This window comes from Lygodium microphyllum, chromosome 13 (assembly GCF_053477565.2).
Source record: "Lygodium microphyllum isolate KBCC chromosome 13, Lygodium_microphyllum_v1.1.10, whole genome shotgun sequence".
NCBI classification, from domain to species: Eukaryota; Viridiplantae; Streptophyta; class Polypodiopsida; order Schizaeales; family Lygodiaceae; genus Lygodium; species Lygodium microphyllum.
Window position 1 is genome coordinate 92,983,693 of NC_141147.1, and position 18,740 is coordinate 93,002,432.

Sequence of the window (18,740 nt, forward strand, 5' to 3'; positions counted from 1 at the left end):
AATGTAAATTTATTGGATTATTATTAATATAAGGTTTATTATTAAAAAATGTATGGATTATTATGTCAGAAGTCTGAAGAAGAGGACCCGAGTAGTATTTACATCTAACAAAATATTATACTAGACTAAGCTAAAATGAATTCAATGCACATTTTTAGAAATATGTATATTTCTACCAAAAAGAAAAAAACTCCAATCTATAATCTGTTATTGGCCTTATTAAATATCAAGGGCCTAAAATTATCTTCATGGGGTATATGCGCACATCCTATACAATTTTCATTTTGGATTAAAAGGGCTAAAATTTTGTTTGTGTTGAAGAAAATTGATATTAGGGATGATCATCGCATGCTATCCCTATGATGTAGAACCAAAATTCACGTGTCCAACTAAGTTCATTGTTTCCTAAGGGGAGATTGGACAATGTTGTGTGGGGACTCGAGTTTTGATTTGACTACTAGAGGACCTCTTAAGGTTTTAGAGGAGGCATTGTGCCCAATCTTGTGTCATGTACTCTTTCTTGCTTTTTTCATGATTCATGCTTTCTCACGAATTCTCCTAAATTTTGTATATTTAAGTTTTAAACTATGGCGAGAGATTTTGATAGCCTCAATGATCATCCTTAGCATAATGCCCTCCCAATTTTGCAGATGTAACATGCATTTGGAAAATATCTAAACTTAATACGTAAAACGACTTCAAGCCCATGAGGGCGAAAAACCTCCATACATTTTGATGGCTCTCGGTGCCTCTCCCAAAGAATACAAGCTTTTCTTTATGGTCTAAGAGCACCATAGGAGGAGGCCATAGTAGGCACATAGAGAGTATGCCCTAGTACTTCTGTAAGAGCATGCACTACACCATCCAAATAGACATGCATATCAAGGAAAGAAATCCAACCCACACACTTAGGTTGGACAACCAACTTAGATGAGAAGAAAGGACACTATAATAAAGCAACATCTACATAATCTAGCTCCATAGTTGTCTCCTCAGTTGCTAGCTTCTTTCTATTTTGGTCATTCTCCCCAACAACCACTCCAAATGCTCGTTTGCCAATAATCTCTCTTGCATGCACAAGAAGAGTGGCCACGTGTTAGGTTTGCCTTAATGCTGCAATAATGGCTTTAGTGGCCTTAATGGTTATCCCTTTCCGTGGCTACCCACACACCCTTGAGCCACTTGCTATAAGACTCCTTGCTCGAACTCGATAAGTTGTGTGGCGAAAAAGCTGACTGATATACTTGGCCTATGTGTGTTGAGGTGTTATGATTGGCACATTGAGCTCCTATTTTGGACAAACATATTCCTAGCATCATCTGAACCTAAGGCTGGGGAATAGATGTATGCACGGAGTTATGTGTCTCGATGTGTAGGAGAGCCTTATTGCATGTCTAGAGCCGATCACTGTAAAGCCTGGTGTAAACGTACTTGCAATTTCGGTTAACTTATTTTTGGGTTTAGTTTTGAACCATGGCTGGCGTCGCGCCATTTTCCTTGTCGTCAGGACTCAGGAGGGCAATGCTGCTGCTGCTGCTGCCTGTCACTGCACCGTCTTTGTCCTGCCGCGCGGACTCCAAGTACTGTCACTGCAATTGACGACCTCTGCCCCCTACGGTAACCATGCCTCCTCCATCTTTCCTTGCAATCATTTTTGCAACCGCGAGAAGAAATGCTTGTTTGTTTCTTTTCTGAATTGCTATGGCGTAACCTCCTTTGCGGTCACAGCTGTTTCCAGACAGACTCCTCATCCCACAGCATGAGGCTTCTCAAGCGCAAAGCCCGCCGCCCTGAATCCTTTGAAAAGGTAGCATCGATCGCCATTATTGTTATTCTAATTAGGCATATGTACACACAGAATCTAGACAATTAAGGAATGCTTGGCACATAAGAATGCATGTATACAGTGAGGGAATGAAGCTTTAGTGTGCGGACAAGCTTGCATATTTCAATGCTGATGTTATAATTATCAATGTTGACTTGCTGTATATTGAGGTTGCCAAATCACAAACTTGTGTATTCTGATAACTCAGCTAGGAGACACAAAGTAGTGGTACAAGCTTGTGTTTTCTTCGCTAAAATGATTTTACTAAGTTTTTTATATCAATGATGCCTTCCTGATTTTCAGCTTCAACTGGAAAAGGTTATTGGGCTCACAACTGGCAATGCAAATGGGTTGGCTTGCAACTTTGCAACGGGCGATGTTGCATATGTGGCGGGTTGTGTTGTAGTCATTTACAACGTGAACACAAATTGCCAGACAAAGTTTTTGATGGTTGCAAGGACTCCAAAAGCATTGGCATGTGTTGCTTATTCACCTCATGGAGGCAAACTTATTGCTGCTGGAGAGGTATATATCATCTGCAAAATGACTGCGATTTCAGTCCCCCAACAGTCAGTTGAAAAGTCCTTATGTAGAGAGCTATAGGGCTGGAGGTTTCCTGGCACTAAGCTGGGTGGTTTTTTGTTGTTTCAGTCTGGGCATCAACCAGCTGTTCTTATTTGGGATGTGACTGATGGGTCTTGCCTAGCTGAGCTGAAATCACACAAATATGGAGTATCATGTGTGCAGTTCTCTCCTAACGGTGAGTTAGAGCTTTGGCTTGGTTGGCAGACCTCCACATCAATAGTAGTAGTAGGCATTCATTTTTTGGGAGGCCAAAATTTGAGTGCAACATGTTTTTGAAATACTGGCATCAGCATATGTGTTAACAGGAATGAATATGGAAACTCCAGCTGAATTCTTATGCTGCCTTTTGTGCCCAGGAAAACATCTTGTTTCAGCTGGATTTCCGCATGATGGTTTAGTTTGCCTCTGGGATTTCAAGTCTGCAGCATTGATAGCCAAAGTCAGAGCTACAACTGCATCCATGCCAATAAGTGGGATCCATGTTGCTTCAGATGGAAGTTTTTTTGTTACAGCAGGTGCTAATCACTTGAAACACTGGACTATCGGGTCAAATGCAGGACGGCAACGATCTGGAATAGGCTCAGGTCTGGTCCTAGATGGGAGAAATGTTCATCTTGGTAGTTTGCGTGAAAATTCTTTTGTGGCAGTAACATCTTCAGAAGATTCACGAGATGGAGATGTCCAACCGGTTTATGCCTTGACCTGCACAGGCATGCCCAAGCAAGCTTTAACCAACTTTTTCTGTTTGGCACTGTTCTCAAATCTGCTGCTATTTTTGTATAATTAGTGAATTGAGGATTGTGGTTGACACATATGATGTTCAACAGGAATACTATGCCTTCTACATCGTGGACTTGCATTGAAAAAATGGGTTAATCTTAAGGTATCCTTTGATGCAAGCAAGGATCTCTTTGTGGTTGCCTATCTACAGACATCAACAATAGTTTCAGCTGCTTGTTGCAGGTTCGACAAGGCCATGGTTTAGCCATTTCAAGTTTGCACGTTGCTTGTGCATGCAGTGATGGTATTGTGCGGATTTTCATGCTTGAGTCTCTTGCATTTGCTGCAACTTTGCCTCGACCAGCACCATTTGGATTCCATGACTTGACAGATACAAACACATGCTCCTACCTGGCCGCACATAATGTAAATGGGATCTCATATCCTGATGCTGTTGCTTGTCGATTTGCAACATTACACAAGCTTGGTAAGTTTTATTTTGAGATAGCATTAGTGAGTCCTTACACTAAGAAGAAGCTTAAAGCTGTTAGATGCAAAGTGCTTCAGTTTTGATAAGACATTACTAAGGTTTCTCTTCAATCACTATTCTTACATCAAATATTTTGGTTTTTCCAGCTGTTGTATATGCTGATCATAGTTTCTTTGTTTGGGATACTCAGAACTTTTCAAAGGTCAGGACCTCTGTTCTAGTATTATTCAGGCCTATGCTTCTTAGAAGTTGTTAAATTCTCTATTGAGTGGAAGAGTAATGGTGTCTGTAGCCTCTTTAACGCTGTTTCTTTTGTGACCATGGGAGGGTTTGTAGTGCTATTAAATAACTCGTTAGTGACAACTTAAAAATGCTTGGGATTGCATACGACATATTTGAATGCATTGCTTGTATCCTCTTTGTCATAGTCTAGATCTGGCATGACACATAGCATGTATCACTTCTCTATTGTTGAAGTATTTTTGAAAAAAGGCAATGGCAATTATGCATCATAGTTCAAAAGAATGATACTGTGATAGGTTGTGCATTGGTGGTTACAAATTCATTTCATCATCATGTTGTCTGGTTACCAGTTTTTTAATTGCTATAATAATTAAAAGTTTAGGCATGTAGTTGTTGCTTGAGTTTTTGATACATTGATTTTGACATATGTTTGCAGATTGTGAGGTGCCAGGCATTTCTTCCTCACAGTGGTTGCATATGGGACGTAACTAGTCTTTCAATGCATAAGAAAACCATAAGCACAGGATTTCAATTGAGTATTGAATCTGCTGGTTTTCAAGGGGGCTTAGATGATCAAGGAGCATTTGCTACGTGCTCAGCAGATGGGAGCATCAGACTGTGGTGTCTTGATTTGAAACATGTTGGAGAAGGGGCCTTATGTGAAACAAAGGAAATGACTATGAAGCATGGCAATGCTTATGACAAAAGACTATTAGCAGTCTTCTATATAGGTAGTGGTTTTATTTTCACACAATCAAGATTTATTGATTTGGAGTTTTTATGGGGTAACACATTCTTTTTGCTCGAGACACTTATGCGAAGTTAGTGCTGAATGTGGCACATGAAATGCAGTAACTAAATGGACTTAGTACAAAATTTACACAAAATTTACACACTCATAGCTACACTAAATTAGCAAGATGCCAAGGCATACTTCATCAATCTCCTCTTTGATGTGAATAGTCTTGTAATAAAGCCAAAAAAAAAACCCTTGTAATCTTTTTTGTGCAGAGCATTTTGTTGTTCAGTGGAGTTTTTCCAAAATTCTTGTGATATCATTGTCATCCATAGGATGAAAAACAGTCATTCAAGAAAGACATTGCAATACTGTGTTTTGCACAAAATTAGTTTGGTAGTAGACCTCACTATGTGGCTCTTACTCAAGTCTATTCTTATAATTCCTCTGCAGACAAGCGAGTTGAACCAGAAGCAAAGACAGTTTCAAGTGAGTCAAGCGATCCTTCAGACTCATGTAAAGGCTTTCGTTCATTAAGTGTCAGCTTAGATGGTCATTATCTAGCAGCTGGTGATCGGAATGGCAATCTTCATGTATATGATCTACAGTCCCTTCAGATTGTAAACTTCAAGGTAAACAATGGTTGATCAAATGTGTTTTTTTTCAGTAAGCATCATAGTTAGACTTAAAGGTGCTAGGAAGACACTACTTAACAGCATTATTTGACAGGTGGTTGGTGATACTGTACTGGAACTTGTGGTAATACTTGGCAGGAAGCGCATGATGCAGAGATTCTTACTCTGAGCTTTGGAGCTGTGGCCCTCATGGGTGCTGACATTAATGGCATTCAAATTCCCCTTTTGGCATCTGGTGGTAGAGATCGTCTTGTACATATATATGATGTTTGCAGGTATTGTGACTTGTACATTCATAGTTTGTCATTCCTTTGTCAACATGGTGGTCATTTAATTCACTTTCAGAGTTCATGTTTTGGAGGCATATATATTTTTTTTGTCTTGTGCTATTGAAAAGTTTGTCTTATAGAGTACTTCATTGAGCATGGTTGATTTTTGAATTCAGAAACTTTGATGTCATCGAGACATTAGATGATCATTCAGCTTCAATCACTGCAGCAAAATTTGCTTGCGGTGGTTTCAAATTGTTGAGTGCTAGTGCGGACAAGTATGGCTTCCTCCTAAAGTCATGGTTTTTACTTTGGATTTTAAGATTCCCAGGTCTATTTTGTCTTGGTCCAACTGTAAAACCACTTATTTGCAGATCAGTGGTGTTTCGCAATATAGAGGCAACGGCAATGGGCATCAAGAGTACACGCTATCATCAAGAAATGGCTTCTCGTGGCACAGTTTATGATATGGACATTGATCCATACAATAAGCTAGCAGTAACTGTTGGACAGGTTGGAAGTTATTTTCATGGAAGGTCACTACAATTCTTATATTGAAACATGATTGGCTAGTATGTTAAGTTATTTGTCTTGTATGGTTTCAGGATAAGAAGTTGAACATGCTCAATCTTGCTAATGGGAAGTCTGTAAGATGCTTCAAACCAGAAGGAGAAGTTGGTGAGCCCATAAAAGTATGAACAACGAAGTCCTTGTTGTAACTTGCTCAATTTACTGAACATTTTGAAATTTGGATGGTGTAAAGAATAGGGCAAAAAAGGTTTGTGTGTTTTGGTGTTTTACGAATGGTGCATAAGATCAAATTGTTGCTGTTTTTACAAGGATTTTTGCTCTGTTTAAATAAGAAATCTCAATATAATAACGATTGAACCTTGTTCTTCTTAAGGTTGACTACTTGAAGATAATCCAAAAAGCCACATCTCTTTATATCTCACTTTTTCTATTTGCAGATTTGCCACTTTTGATCTTTAGACATTGGGTTTGTGTACAATATTTGTCATCACAGTTTTTGATGTCTTTTGCTCCTTTTTGTGGTAGGTTCGCATTGATCCTAGTGGGTCATATGTAGTCTGCTCGCATTCTGATAAGAGCATGCGCATGTATGACATATCAGATGGAAGCCTTTTATCCTTGGGGCAAGGTCATGCTGAAGTAATAACAGGGATAGCTTTCATGCCTGATTGCAAGCGGCTAATATCGGTAAGTTTAAGGTGGCCTTTAGAGTTGTATGTATGCTGACCTTGGCTTCTTTACTACAACTTTTTCACTTGGTGCTGTTGATTTATTGTTTTCAAACAGGTCAGTGGAGACAGTTGTGTATTTGTTTGGAGGCTTCCTAATCTTTTGACCAAGATGATGCGGAAACGCTGCAGTTTACAATCCGAATTGCAAACATCCAATCCATCCATACTACTTGCTGACTCAAAAGGGCAACTAAACAATACTTCTTCAACTCCCATGAGATGTGACAAGTCTCAGACACAAGAATTGGATGCTTCTGATACTGTTGTTATTACTACTGGACCTCAGCTTATAAGCAGTACAACTCCTGCATTCAAGTTCAGTGTGTCTCGGTTGCCGCATTGGGCACGGGCCAAGGTTGCAGAGACCATTCTAGAAAATGATGAGGGTGAATCAAAAGATTTAAGTTTTCGTTCTTTTGAGTCAAGATGGGTGGAGGTAATATGTCTTTTTATTTACTTTTTGTTATCTATAACCCGATCATGTTCTGGATATTCTAGTCAAGGACATCTTCATAAGTTATTCAAAATAGAAAGTCCTTGAGGCTGAATTAATTCCTAAGCATCGAGTAGTTTTCTGTTTGACTTAATACCTTTATATTTCCTTAAGGGTTGGTGTTTGAATCAATTTCAACACACAAAATTGTTCTAAGGAATTTTGGAAGCTTTCAACATATCAATATAAATATTGTTATTACAGCTTCAACATTTGAAGCAAACCAAATATGTGCTTGCGACATGTAGGTTTGCGGAGCTAATAAGTAATAGCTCTGTTGTTTAAAGTCTTCTAAGAATTGAGCAGTAAAACTAACTTCTAAAACACGTTCAAAATTTTTTATTAGAGCTACAAACATTTGTTTTTAACCTCTCTCTTGTGTTGCTGTCAAACAAGAAATGATGCTTCAAAGTTCTTAAGATTTGGGAAGTTGAATTTTAGTTGTTTGCAAAGCAAATTTCATATTGGCAATTTGTTGAATTGCCAAAAACAAGTCTTTATAAATCAAGCAGTAAGGCCAGTGAAATTTGAGCTAGAAATGAAAATTTGGAAAGTTCTTGAATATTTGCAGTTGTGCAAAAATAAACCTTCTCAAATTGAGCAGTAAGGCCACTGAACTGTGTATGGTATCTGGATGCTGGTGTGCATGGTACATAAATTCTGCAGAGACTAGGTCCAGAAGGTTATAAACTGTACTCTGAACCTCAAATAGTCACGCCTCCTGCAACTATTCATCCTAGCAATTTCGGAGCAAGGCGAAGATTCACAATTGAGCCTGGAGGGACAACAGTCAAGGATCATCATACACCGCAGAGCTCTCTGGACTCCCAGCCTAGTGGGACTTCTTGTTCAAGTCCAAAAGCTTCGGAGAGGTATGCTGTTTCATTGGGCCTTTCTGTTTTCCTTCCCATTAAGTTTAAATACTGTTAAAAAACAAGTTAAGATGTTTGGTTACTTTGGCAGAAAAGATACGTTTTGGAAGACTGTGCATACATTATTCTTTGATGAAGAGGACTGTCTGGAGGATGATGCCACTTCAGAGAGTTACCAGCTTAGGCCTGTAGCAGGCATTGGAGATGAGCCTGATCAAAGAGATGCCCGACAGCAATCAACAGTGATTGAATCTCAGAATCAAATGACTGATGATGGTATGGTAGTTTATCTTTCAGATGATGAATTGGACCGTAGGTCAGAGCCATCCAGGAATGTCACTGATGGAAAAGTCAAGCCAGACAATCAGAATCTGGAGACTGGTCTTGAAACCCCCGCTCCACTCGTTTATATGGTAAACAGCAGAAATGGAAGGGCATTAACTGTTTTTAACAATCCAAAACAGCTAACTCAGAAACGTAATCTGGAATCAACATTTGAGAATGAGGTGATTGAAAACGTTGAACCCAAGCAAGTTGGTGGAAAGGCTATTGTTGAGAGGCAAAGAGAGGAAGAGCAAGTAATGGTGCCAACTAGTGATGATACAAGCGATGATGAAGATACTGAACAGTTTATCAGTCCAGACAATGATCTTTTTAATGCCCACTTTGGCAAGCTTTCTACTGCAATGAAGGTAATATTTCTGCATGCACCATCAAACAGCTTAGGTGTTCAGCTGACCCTGATGCAGTTTAATGCAGCCTCTTGAATTTTCTAGTTGGATGTGTATGTTTGGAAATTTCTAAAGAAACTATAGAAATAAGTTTAAACTCAGAGTAAGGTGTGTTGAGGTCAATTGGTCTTGCTGGAGTGCAACCAATGTGCCTACTGTGAAAAGGCATACTGGACCTCACACTACTGCAAGTCTTAAATATGCTGTACTGAATTTGTTTTCATAGCCTCTAAGGGGGTTTTACAATCGTCTCTCTGGGTGTGTTTTTTCTGTCTGCATGCTTGTTCACACATGATGGTATGGTGGTCTACAATTTTCCTTAGGAACCCTACAATTCTAAAACCCTTGCTTCACAAACCATGAAGGCGAGACACCATTGCCCAAGGAATTGAAAATCTTACTGGCCAAAACAAAGTGAGCTGAGTGTGACAGGTTATCAGATGTATGAGGGCAGCATAAAGTGACTGATTATTCTAATCAGAATTAAAACCTTGGCATTTATTTACTCATGCTGTTGAACCTCCTTGATGTTCTTTCATCAACTTAGGCCATCCTGCTGCTTTTCTAACTGACAGCATGGCAGGCTGCATGAGTGCACATTCTTGACATTTAGCAAGCTTTTGTCCAGTTATGCTGATTAAGGGGTTCGGATTTCCCCGACTCTAGCTCTTGTTTGAGTCGAGTAAAAGTTGTACAGATTAATGTTGCTTGTAACTTACCCAAGTTTCTATTTGATGTTGAGCAGTTTCAAACTGGTCAAGCTTCAGCGCGAAGTAGCTTTTCTGCTCGGTTTTTCGCTCAATCAAGTCATGCAATGCCAGTGATTTCACTGTTTCAAGGGACCCCTGTCACGGACAGAGCACCTGCTTCAACTAAAACACCATCCCCTCTTGAAGTGGAGCCCATGCCTGGTGGGTCACTGCTTGCAAAGGAACGAGAATGCTTGAAACTAAAAGAACGCCAGGTAACATTACATGATGGTTTTATGGCATAGTTTTAGAATGCTCATTGTGTAAGTCTTTTGTTGCTCATTTACTACCAGCAAAAAAGTCTGATCAAGGGTTTCATATCAACTAGGATATGACTACTGAGAAGCAGAGTGTGGACCTTGGAAGCATTACAACAGATGCTCTCTCCTTGGTTCCCAAACAGGATATTAAGGATGCATCAATTGAGAATGAAAGACAGGATATTAAGGATGCATCAATTGAGACTGAAAAACACATTGTTGCTAAGGAAAATGTATCTGACAGTCAAACCAAAGCTGAACATTGTGTAGTCAATCTTCTCAGTTTTGATTCTGTGCCAGAAGTGCCATGCTCTCAAGCTAATGAAGTTATGGAATTGATGCCAATGAAAGTGGCAGGTTTACAAGACAATGTGAGCTCTGCACAAAAGTCTCCACTTATTGATAGTGAAATACTGAAGACTTTAGAGTCATTATTTCCTTGTGAGGCAGATTCAGCCTGCTGCACCAAGTTGGTCTCACAGAAAGAAATGGAGTCCTCATTAGGTGACTTGATACCAATTCAATCTGGTTGCACAGGTGGGGCCAAAAAAACTTGTTTCTTGTGATCACAGTACTATACCTTCATTCTTATTCCAGTCTTGTCCTATATAACCACGTATTCTTTTCTTTTACTACCAGTGGAAGTGAAACAGGATTTCCATGCGGAAGAGCAGAAATTTCATGGTCCTTCAACAGATCTAGCAACTGGGACGTTCATAAATTCTGTGGGTTCATCTGAGACAGAGAATGAGTTCAAAATTGCATTGCAGGAACTGTCTCTTGCTGCAGAAAAAGCTTTGAGCTCATTCAGAAGTCTTCAATCGAGGATGCAAACAGATACTCAGACTGCAGCAATGAACCTATCTAGGCTCCACCAGGAATTCATGTCTCCTACTTTACAAAATGTTTGGTGTCTATCTGACAGTATGTCATGTTCAAGCAGGCTGAATAATGCAAGTACTCCAACGTTTGATAATTCGTCATTTACAGAATACACAAATGGGAGTCTCTTGGATCAGCATTCCCTTAGATTGAGCAATAATGGTACATTTCTGTTCATAACCAATTTGGTTTCACACATTGTGTACACTTTTTAGAGCTGATAGTCTACATGTTTGGGAATTTAAAAGAGACAATTAATACATTTTATACTGGCATTCTTTAGTGTTAGCCATAATGAGACAAGCTCTTTGGTAGCTCATTGGTTATAGCCAGAACCAGAAAGATATGCTGAAAAGATTGCTGCATGAGATTGCATATTGAGAATCATATCAAAAGTGTTCTCTAGTGATAGGAGTATCATGTCATATCAGTGAATTGAATATTGAATCCTGGGATGGTAGAAATTCAGGGTGCATGTACACGTCATACATTTTAGTTGTTACCTTTCAAGGTCCCAAGAGCACTGTTGAATTGGCAAATAAAAAACATGCCTCAAAACTTTGGAGAGCAAGTGCAGGAAATCCTTTTTTGTTGTAACAGACTCAACCTTATAAGGCCTCAACTCATGCTATAGCGTATTGATTAGGGCCATGCACCCCACCCTTACATTTGCCCTCTTAATGCTATAAGGGCTGGAATCAGCTCTTAAGGCCCAAGGATATTGCTTGGATTAGGTTTGCTTCTGTTAAAATGTGATTGAAAGCAAAACACCTTACAACTTTTTCTTTCAGGTGTCACGTCTCGGCCGGATACATCAGCCTCAGTCACACTGTCCAACTCTGTGCTCGAATCCATTGACATTGAGGGTTTTATCCACCAGTATTCTGTTCGCTTTTCAACGACTCTGGCAAGCCAAGTGTTGGAACTTGTACAGAAGGGACTCTCTGCTCCACCGAGCTGATCAGCTATTCCATAGCTTTCTCAAAATCTGGAATATATTGAGAATCACTTGCTCTGAGGTACAGATGGTTGATGTAATTGCCTGTACAGTGATCAGTTGCCATCAACTGCAGCTAGTAATCAGTAAAATTGCCAGAAATTGCAGAATGACATCAAGCAGATTTGTATTGTAGAATGATTTCTACCTGATGTCAAATGAAAAAGAAATGGATGTCTTCTAGAAAAATAATTTAATGTCCCTAGGTATGCTCATTTCTGAGAGGGATCTTTGTCATTTGCACTGACTGCAGGGGAAATAAACAGGAGACAAATACACTAAGACATACTAGTCTTCACCCTAAAATGTGTAAACTCCTTGTTTATGAAAATAATCATACGTACCCAAGCTCAATCCCCAGGGGTGGCATGGGGTGCTGGCCAGTGGTATAGGATTGTTGGCACCTTATAAAACAAAGCATTATTAATAATCATATGTTCTTCAATGTGCTAGTTTCTAGACTTTCTTCATAGTAGTCGATGGGGAGATCTCTGTTTACCCTTGAAATTTGTTAAGTTTGCTAAAGGGCGTTTTATCTTGTGCATTATATACATAAACTTGACCTGCAAATTAAAAATTACGTTCCAATGTCAATGTCAAGTTTGATTCTGAAAAGGGAACGATTCAAGAGTTGTGAAAAGATAGTCTGCAAAAGGTAATTGAAGTATAGTGGCTTGCTTGGATCCCAAATGGAGGGAAGGTCAATGTCTTAGTATGATGCATGTGATGGATTCCGAATGGAGGGGAGTATCAAGGCATGACCCATAAATTGTAGCATTGAGTCTATCTTTTGGTGATTATGGAGCAAAGGTGTCAGCCATAGTAGCAGCCCTTGTAGTTCCTGGCAGTGTCTACTTCACACCAAAATCTCAAGAAAGGCATTGTTCAGCTTCTTGCAAACATGATATTATATGCCTTTGTTTGGATTCTTGTGACCGGAGATTTATGGCTCAAAATTGCCATTGTTGCCTGGAGCTTGCCTTATGATGGCTTGTATGTGTTGGGTGTATATGTGATCAAGGCATGGCCCATGAATTGTAGTGACCTAGTCTATCTTTTGGTGGGCATTATGCATTAAAGGTCTCAGCTATAGTAACAGCCCTTGTGGTCCCAAGCAGAGTGTCTACGTCCATACCACCAACCACAACAAAGGCATTGTTTTGATTCTTGCAAGGTGAGATTATATGGCTCAACATTGCCATTATGCAATGCCATTATTGCATAGAGGTTGTTTTGTAATAGCTTGTATATACATTGCACAAGGTTGAATGCTTTTTGTGTGATTTGTTAGGGTGCATCGAATGTGAAAGTGTATGGGCAAGATTAAAAGATAATGAACACGAGAGAAGGGAGGGAGAAAAGAGACAGAAGAACGTAAAAATTTGCAATCAATGAATGCTAAAATTAAGAGGGTGGATGTGCAAGGGTTAGTGTACTTCCTTGCATTAGATCTCTCCCACAAACTTGAAAATGAACAAGTGAAGAGGGTAGGTTGAAGTGGCCAATAAATATCCATCAAATAATGGGAGGAATATGGTAGGTTGGTTAGCCAAGTTTGGTTGAATATCACTAAAATTGGACTATTGCATAGTTGTAGTACACGTGATAAACTCAGCTTGCTTGTGTGGCATTGACTTATCCACTAAACATATTGGGATATTAGTGACTATTGGAAAAAAATGCCCAATTGGATAGTTGCAAAGAATGCGATAAGCTCAGCTTGCTTGCATGGCATTGACTTGCCTACTAAATTTGCTTTGATATTGACAATGGTTGGAAATAGTGCCCAATGAATTGACAGGAGATGCACAAGCTTCTTTGAGTTAATTACACTAGTATCTTTGAGAAATTTTAATGAAAGGGATGTCTAATCTCTAATATCTCCCTCTGGGATCTTGAATGCAACATAAGGTTTAGGGATTTGGAGTACTTCAAAGAACAACCTGAGGAGTCTTCATAAATAAATTTGCGAGATTATCGTGTCTTGCAATGAACCACATTAATAGTTTCATCCAAAAGATCTTTCTCGAATGAAATGATATTGTATCTCAATGTGTTTCGATCTAGCATGAAACATTTGATTCCATTGTCGATGCAATGTAGCTCTCATTGTCTCAATGGGGGGTTTTTAGAGCTTGTTTGAGGGTAGCCAAGCTCTGCTAGCAACCTTTGAAGCTACATTGATTCACATGTGGTAGAAGATGTTGCTTTGTAATTTGTCTTTGTGGAAGAAATCACAATAGTGGGTTGCTTCTTGCTACTCCATGAGATAACATTACATCCAAAGTAAAGCAATATCTTGTTGATCTTCGTTGGTCAACATCTTTGGCCCAATTTAAATCCCTCAAGCTTGTAAGCATCAAAGGTGAATGTCCGGTATCTATTGGATAATGAATACCAAGATCCAAGGTTTCTCTTAGAAGTTGCAAAAATCCTCCTAGCACCTTGTCAATGTACTATCTTGAGCTTACTCATGAACTAGCAGCAAACCTATAGGAACGTACAAAACAACCTAAGTGTTAAGAAGTCAAATCAAGGCCCCAATCAATTGCTTATAGCGGGTAGTATGTTGTTGGTGAATGCGCATGGATTGTAGCCTTACAATTCGGATTCCTCTATCTCAAATGTGGCTAAAAGCTCTTGCACATACCATTGTTGGGAGATGAAAATCCTCCTTGGAGTTTGGTAAATGGCATGTTGATATCCCAACTTTCCTTGGAAAAATGAGTCTATCTTCTTGTTCTAAGCACGTGGAGCCTATTTGGGGTCGTAAAGGGCATTCTTTAATCTGTGTACTTGTTCATTTGATGAGGAAAAGCTAGGAGGCTGTTTAATATAAATCTTCTTCAAATCACCATTTGGGAAGGTAGACTTCACATCAAGTTGATAAATTGTCTATCTCTTATAGTTGGCTAAGGCAAGAACGGCCCTAATGGTAGCCATCCGAGTTGTAGGTGCAAAGGTATCATGGAAATCCACCCTTGGTTGTCGTGCAAAGCCCTTTGCAATGAGCTACGCCTTGTGCTTATCTAGAGTATCATCATTGTGATATTGGTCTTTATGAACGGGTCTAGGTACAAGATCCCAAGTGCCATTTTGCTCAATAGTATCAAACTCTTGCTCCATATCCTTCTTTCAATGTTGTGATTGCAAAGCCTCCTTCACAAAGATGGGTTTCCTATCTTGCATGATACGGACCATCAAACAATAGTTAGTACAAACAAGCTCGGTGATATATGCTTGGTCCCTTTGAGACCACCATGGATCATCTTGTGATTGCCACTCCTTAGGGACTCTCTCAATCCTTGAATCATGAGTGTATATCAAGCCCAATGAGCGGAGCTCGATGCTCCCCTCGCTACTCTCCATTTGAAGAAGTTTGTGAAATATCCATTAGGGTCGACTCAACAGGTGAATCTGGTGGTGAGCCTCTATAGGCAAAGGCTTTGAATGCACTACATATGATGTGTGGCCACCACCTTGCCCATGTAAAATCAGTTGCATATCACCCTTGTCTTTGATGGAAATCGAAGAGCTGTATTTGCCCATGCATTGAATGCATACATGCAATCCCTTCTAATTAGGAGTCATGTGGCAGGAAGCGTCATTATCCACAATCCACTCATGAGACTTTGGGGCCATCATTTTTGCATTAGTGGTTGTCATAGGAACCTCCTCTATCACCTCCAAATGAAGGAAGGTAGCTGATGAAGGAGCACCACCACTCTTGAATCCTTTGTAGTCTTCTCCTTCTTGGTGTCCTTGTCCTTGTCAAGGCAATCTTTCTTCTAATGACTTGTCTTGCTATACATGTGACAAGTAGACTCCTTGGCTTTGTCATGTTTGGACTTCTCGTGCTTCTTTTTGTTGTTGTTATTCTTCCCCTTTTGTTGGGAAGACTATCAGGTCAATGTCTCTAACTTCGGAGTTTTTTGACCTTTGAGTTGTTCCTCTTGGTCCAAGACTATAGGAACTAACTCCTCCCAATTAAGGATCTTTGTCTGCCTTGAAGCAATCAAGGCGGAGTATAATGCATTGAATTGTGGTGGTAATTGAGAAAGAAGAGTTATCGCCGTGTCCTTAAAGGTAATTGCCTTGTTGCATTTTAGACCTGCGTTTGCAATTGCTGAAGCTTATTGACATATTTCCACATAGAAGAAGACTTGATAGGACTCAAAGTCCTCATTTGAACCTCTAGAGACACTTGCTTCATCATAGTCATCTGATTGTACATTTGATCTAGCTCTAGCCATATCTCTTGAGCCACTATCAAGTGCTCAATGTGAGCAATAACTGTAGTTGGAGTGCAAGAGAGAAAGAGGAAAGAACAGATGCATGCATTCAATTTGTTCCAATGTGTTTGTATCTTCATCAACTCCACTTTCTCATCTGTAGAAAGCTTGGATCACAACTTTTAGGAGGTCTATAGTCTTGATCATGAGCTCTACCAAATCATAAGACTCCAAGATGGCAAGCATCATTACGTGCCAAATGCAGTAATTTTCCCATCAAGTTTTTGATTTGAAGGAATGCACGAAAACAAAAACATGGGGACTTTACCGTCCATAAAAGCTTGGAACTCCGCATCAATTTTGATCGACATGGAAAATGGAATGACTTGCACAAAAACAAGAGTAGCCCCCTTTGACTCCACGTATGATATCAAGTGCTTGCTAGGGCTTCCTCCGCTTGTCCTCAATGAGTTTCACCTATTGGAGGCAATGAGAACTCAACATAGAATGTTAGTTTGTATTAGTTGAGTGCAAGCCATTGTGTCTTTTAACTTATGACGTAGGTTGTTGCCCTTGAAAGGTTAGCATGCTCCTTTATGAGTACCTAGAGTTATTTCATGTAGTACAACATTCTCCAAATTATTTTGTTTGCTTTTAAGTGGTTGTAGTACATCTTCGAGCGTCTGTAGATAAAACCATGAGATTTTATTAGTTTGGGACTCAAGACAAGGGTCTTTGTGTTATTTTGATTGTGTACAATGCAACTGGCTGGATAGGCAGTAGAGAGGAGTTGATGTATATCACTTGAAGCTTTCTTTACACTTCTTTTTCAGTACTTTCTTTTTGTAAAGGAGCTCAACCCATATTATGTGGTTGTTAGCATGTGTACTGGCACCCTTGTACAACATATTGATTTTCATTGCAAATTTTGACGAGTATATTTGGCTTGAGACCAAGTGTTACGCAAGCTTGCAATGAGCTTGGGGCCTTGAAGGACCTTGATTGTCTTGTTATATGATGGCTCTTGTTTGTTGGTAGACTCAAAACATTGTGGCTCCTCACTCCTTTTAAATGCTAGTATTTTATGTGCATCTCTTATTTGGTTGAGATGTAAATCTCGTTGTGATGGAACGCAATGAGCGGCGGCAATGTCGTTTATCTAATGTTTTCAACTCATAGCATTCGAGTATTTATTGCCAAAAATTGAAAGATAGTTGTTGTAAGTCCAATGGGTGGTGTGAAAATCCATCTTTTATTGGGCTTGAATGTTAGAGATCCCCACATATTATGGTAATCAACAACACAATAAGAACATGTGTATAGTCCCTTTGCATTAGTAAGGATGTGTGAATCTTGGAAGTTTTTTTGAGCTCTTTCTAGAAGATTATGTACATGTTTAACTCTATTTTTAGAAGGGATATGTGCATTATGAAGAAAATTGGACCACTTTCTTAAGGGGTACACATTTAAAAGTCTAGATTCAAGTGCTTATGTGTTCATAAATATTCTAGCTTCTAAATCTACACATATAACTTATTTCTTTAACTTACCCTAAATTTGGACAAATGTCTAAATATGCTTGCATGTTAAAGGTGGGCAGTGGGAATAGCAATAGCAACACATGCAAAAGGGCTACATCACGGGTAGCATCTAAACAAGTGTGTGTGGGAAAACAGAGAGAGAAGAAAGATAAAATGGGTGAGAGAGAGAGGTTGCAAAGAGGAGATATAAAAAAGGGACGGAGAGGTAAAAAGGGGGGAGAGAGGAAGAGAGAGGTTGCAAAGAGAGGAGAGATTAAAAAAAGAGGGAGAGAAAGGGAAAAAGGTTTATATGTGTATATATATATAGCAACGAGAAATATAAAAGAAGTCGAGAAAAGTGAAGTACAATGAATGGGGGATGAAGCAAGGAGGGACAATATCATTTTGTGGCAATGTTGCATGATAATGTGACTATATGGCCTAATGCTTTGAAATTGTAAAGAGAGAGAGCATAGGTGAATGAGACAATAATTTGCATGGCTAGCAAATAATACAAGCAAATGACATGTTTGTTTCTTTCACAATGTTGTTCGCGATAACTTCACAATGGCATTATGGCTCAATGAAAGAGAATAAAGCACAATGGTGGATAGCTAAAGTTGGTTACATCAGTTGTTGAGTTCAAGATGGAAGTGATTGTGCTAGTAGATCTGAGATAAAAGGCAAAGGTTGAGTAAGGCATCAAGAAGGAGATAGAAGATGAGGCTAGGAAAGTTAGGGAAGAGTAATCAATCCTTCAACCTTACCAATCAGTAATGACAAGAGCTAAAAAGATAGTGAGATGCTAAGTAGAGAAGGATGGGCTTAAGGTATGGATATGGTAGAGGACCTTAAGGTGGGTTCAAATCCTACTATCCATTTATGGTAAAGTAAGACTCACTAATGACGCTAGAACTAGCTCGCCATGGCTCTAATACCATGTCAAGAAACATAGATCTAGAGGTAGATCAGCTATGGTGGATGCAAGTCAAATGCATGATACATTACCAGAATGAGGAATTGTAACTCAAGTGAATTAGGTTCCAAGAAAGATTAGCTTGGACTCATAAACACAATCTTGAGTGACTCAACCTGATAGTTCCATTACTTGAAATTAGTGTCAACAAGTACATGCCTTATAGCTTTTGGATAGTACCATTGTACCTCACTGTGCTTATGGGATTCAATCATCTCTTCCTAAAGCATACATCATATGTCTATCTTCCAGCCTCTTCAGGG

At 39.4% G+C, this 18,740-nt stretch overlaps 1 protein-coding gene across 1 annotated transcript; it reads left to right on the plus strand.

The window, feature by feature from the left end:
- Nucleotides 1–1,400: 1,400 nt before the first annotated feature.
- On the plus strand, nucleotides 1,401–12,187 carry LOC148026908 (uncharacterized). The gene is made up of 22 exons (XM_087691430.1): nucleotides 1,401–1,617; nucleotides 1,729–1,807; nucleotides 2,129–2,350; nucleotides 2,477–2,585; nucleotides 2,767–3,120; nucleotides 3,238–3,293; nucleotides 3,374–3,617; nucleotides 3,767–3,822; nucleotides 4,300–4,594; nucleotides 5,053–5,231; nucleotides 5,373–5,509; nucleotides 5,680–5,781; nucleotides 5,878–6,016; nucleotides 6,109–6,195; nucleotides 6,560–6,721; nucleotides 6,821–7,201; nucleotides 7,925–8,130; nucleotides 8,222–8,822; nucleotides 9,607–9,825; nucleotides 9,939–10,407; nucleotides 10,510–10,914; nucleotides 11,544–12,187. The coding sequence occupies exons 2-22, from the start codon at nucleotides 1,760–1,762 to the stop codon at nucleotides 11,711–11,713; spliced, it is 4,641 nt and encodes a 1,546-aa protein (XP_087547556.1). The 5' UTR covers nucleotides 1,401–1,617; nucleotides 1,729–1,759; the 3' UTR covers nucleotides 11,714–12,187.
- The last annotated feature ends 6,553 nt before the right edge of the window (nucleotides 12,188–18,740 follow it).

Coding starts and splice junctions, on each gene's coding strand:
- LOC148026908 (XM_087691430.1), top strand. CDS start 1,760: ATGAGGCTTCTCAAGCGCAAAGCCCGCCGCCCTGAATCCTTTGAAAAG. Junction 1,808..2,128: donor GCCCTGAATCCTTTGAAAAG/GTAGCATCGATC, acceptor CCTGATTTTCAG/CTTCAACTGGAAAAGGTTAT. Junction 6,196..6,559: donor AAGTTGGTGAGCCCATAAAA/GTATGAACAACG, acceptor TTTTTGTGGTAG/GTTCGCATTGATCCTAGTGG.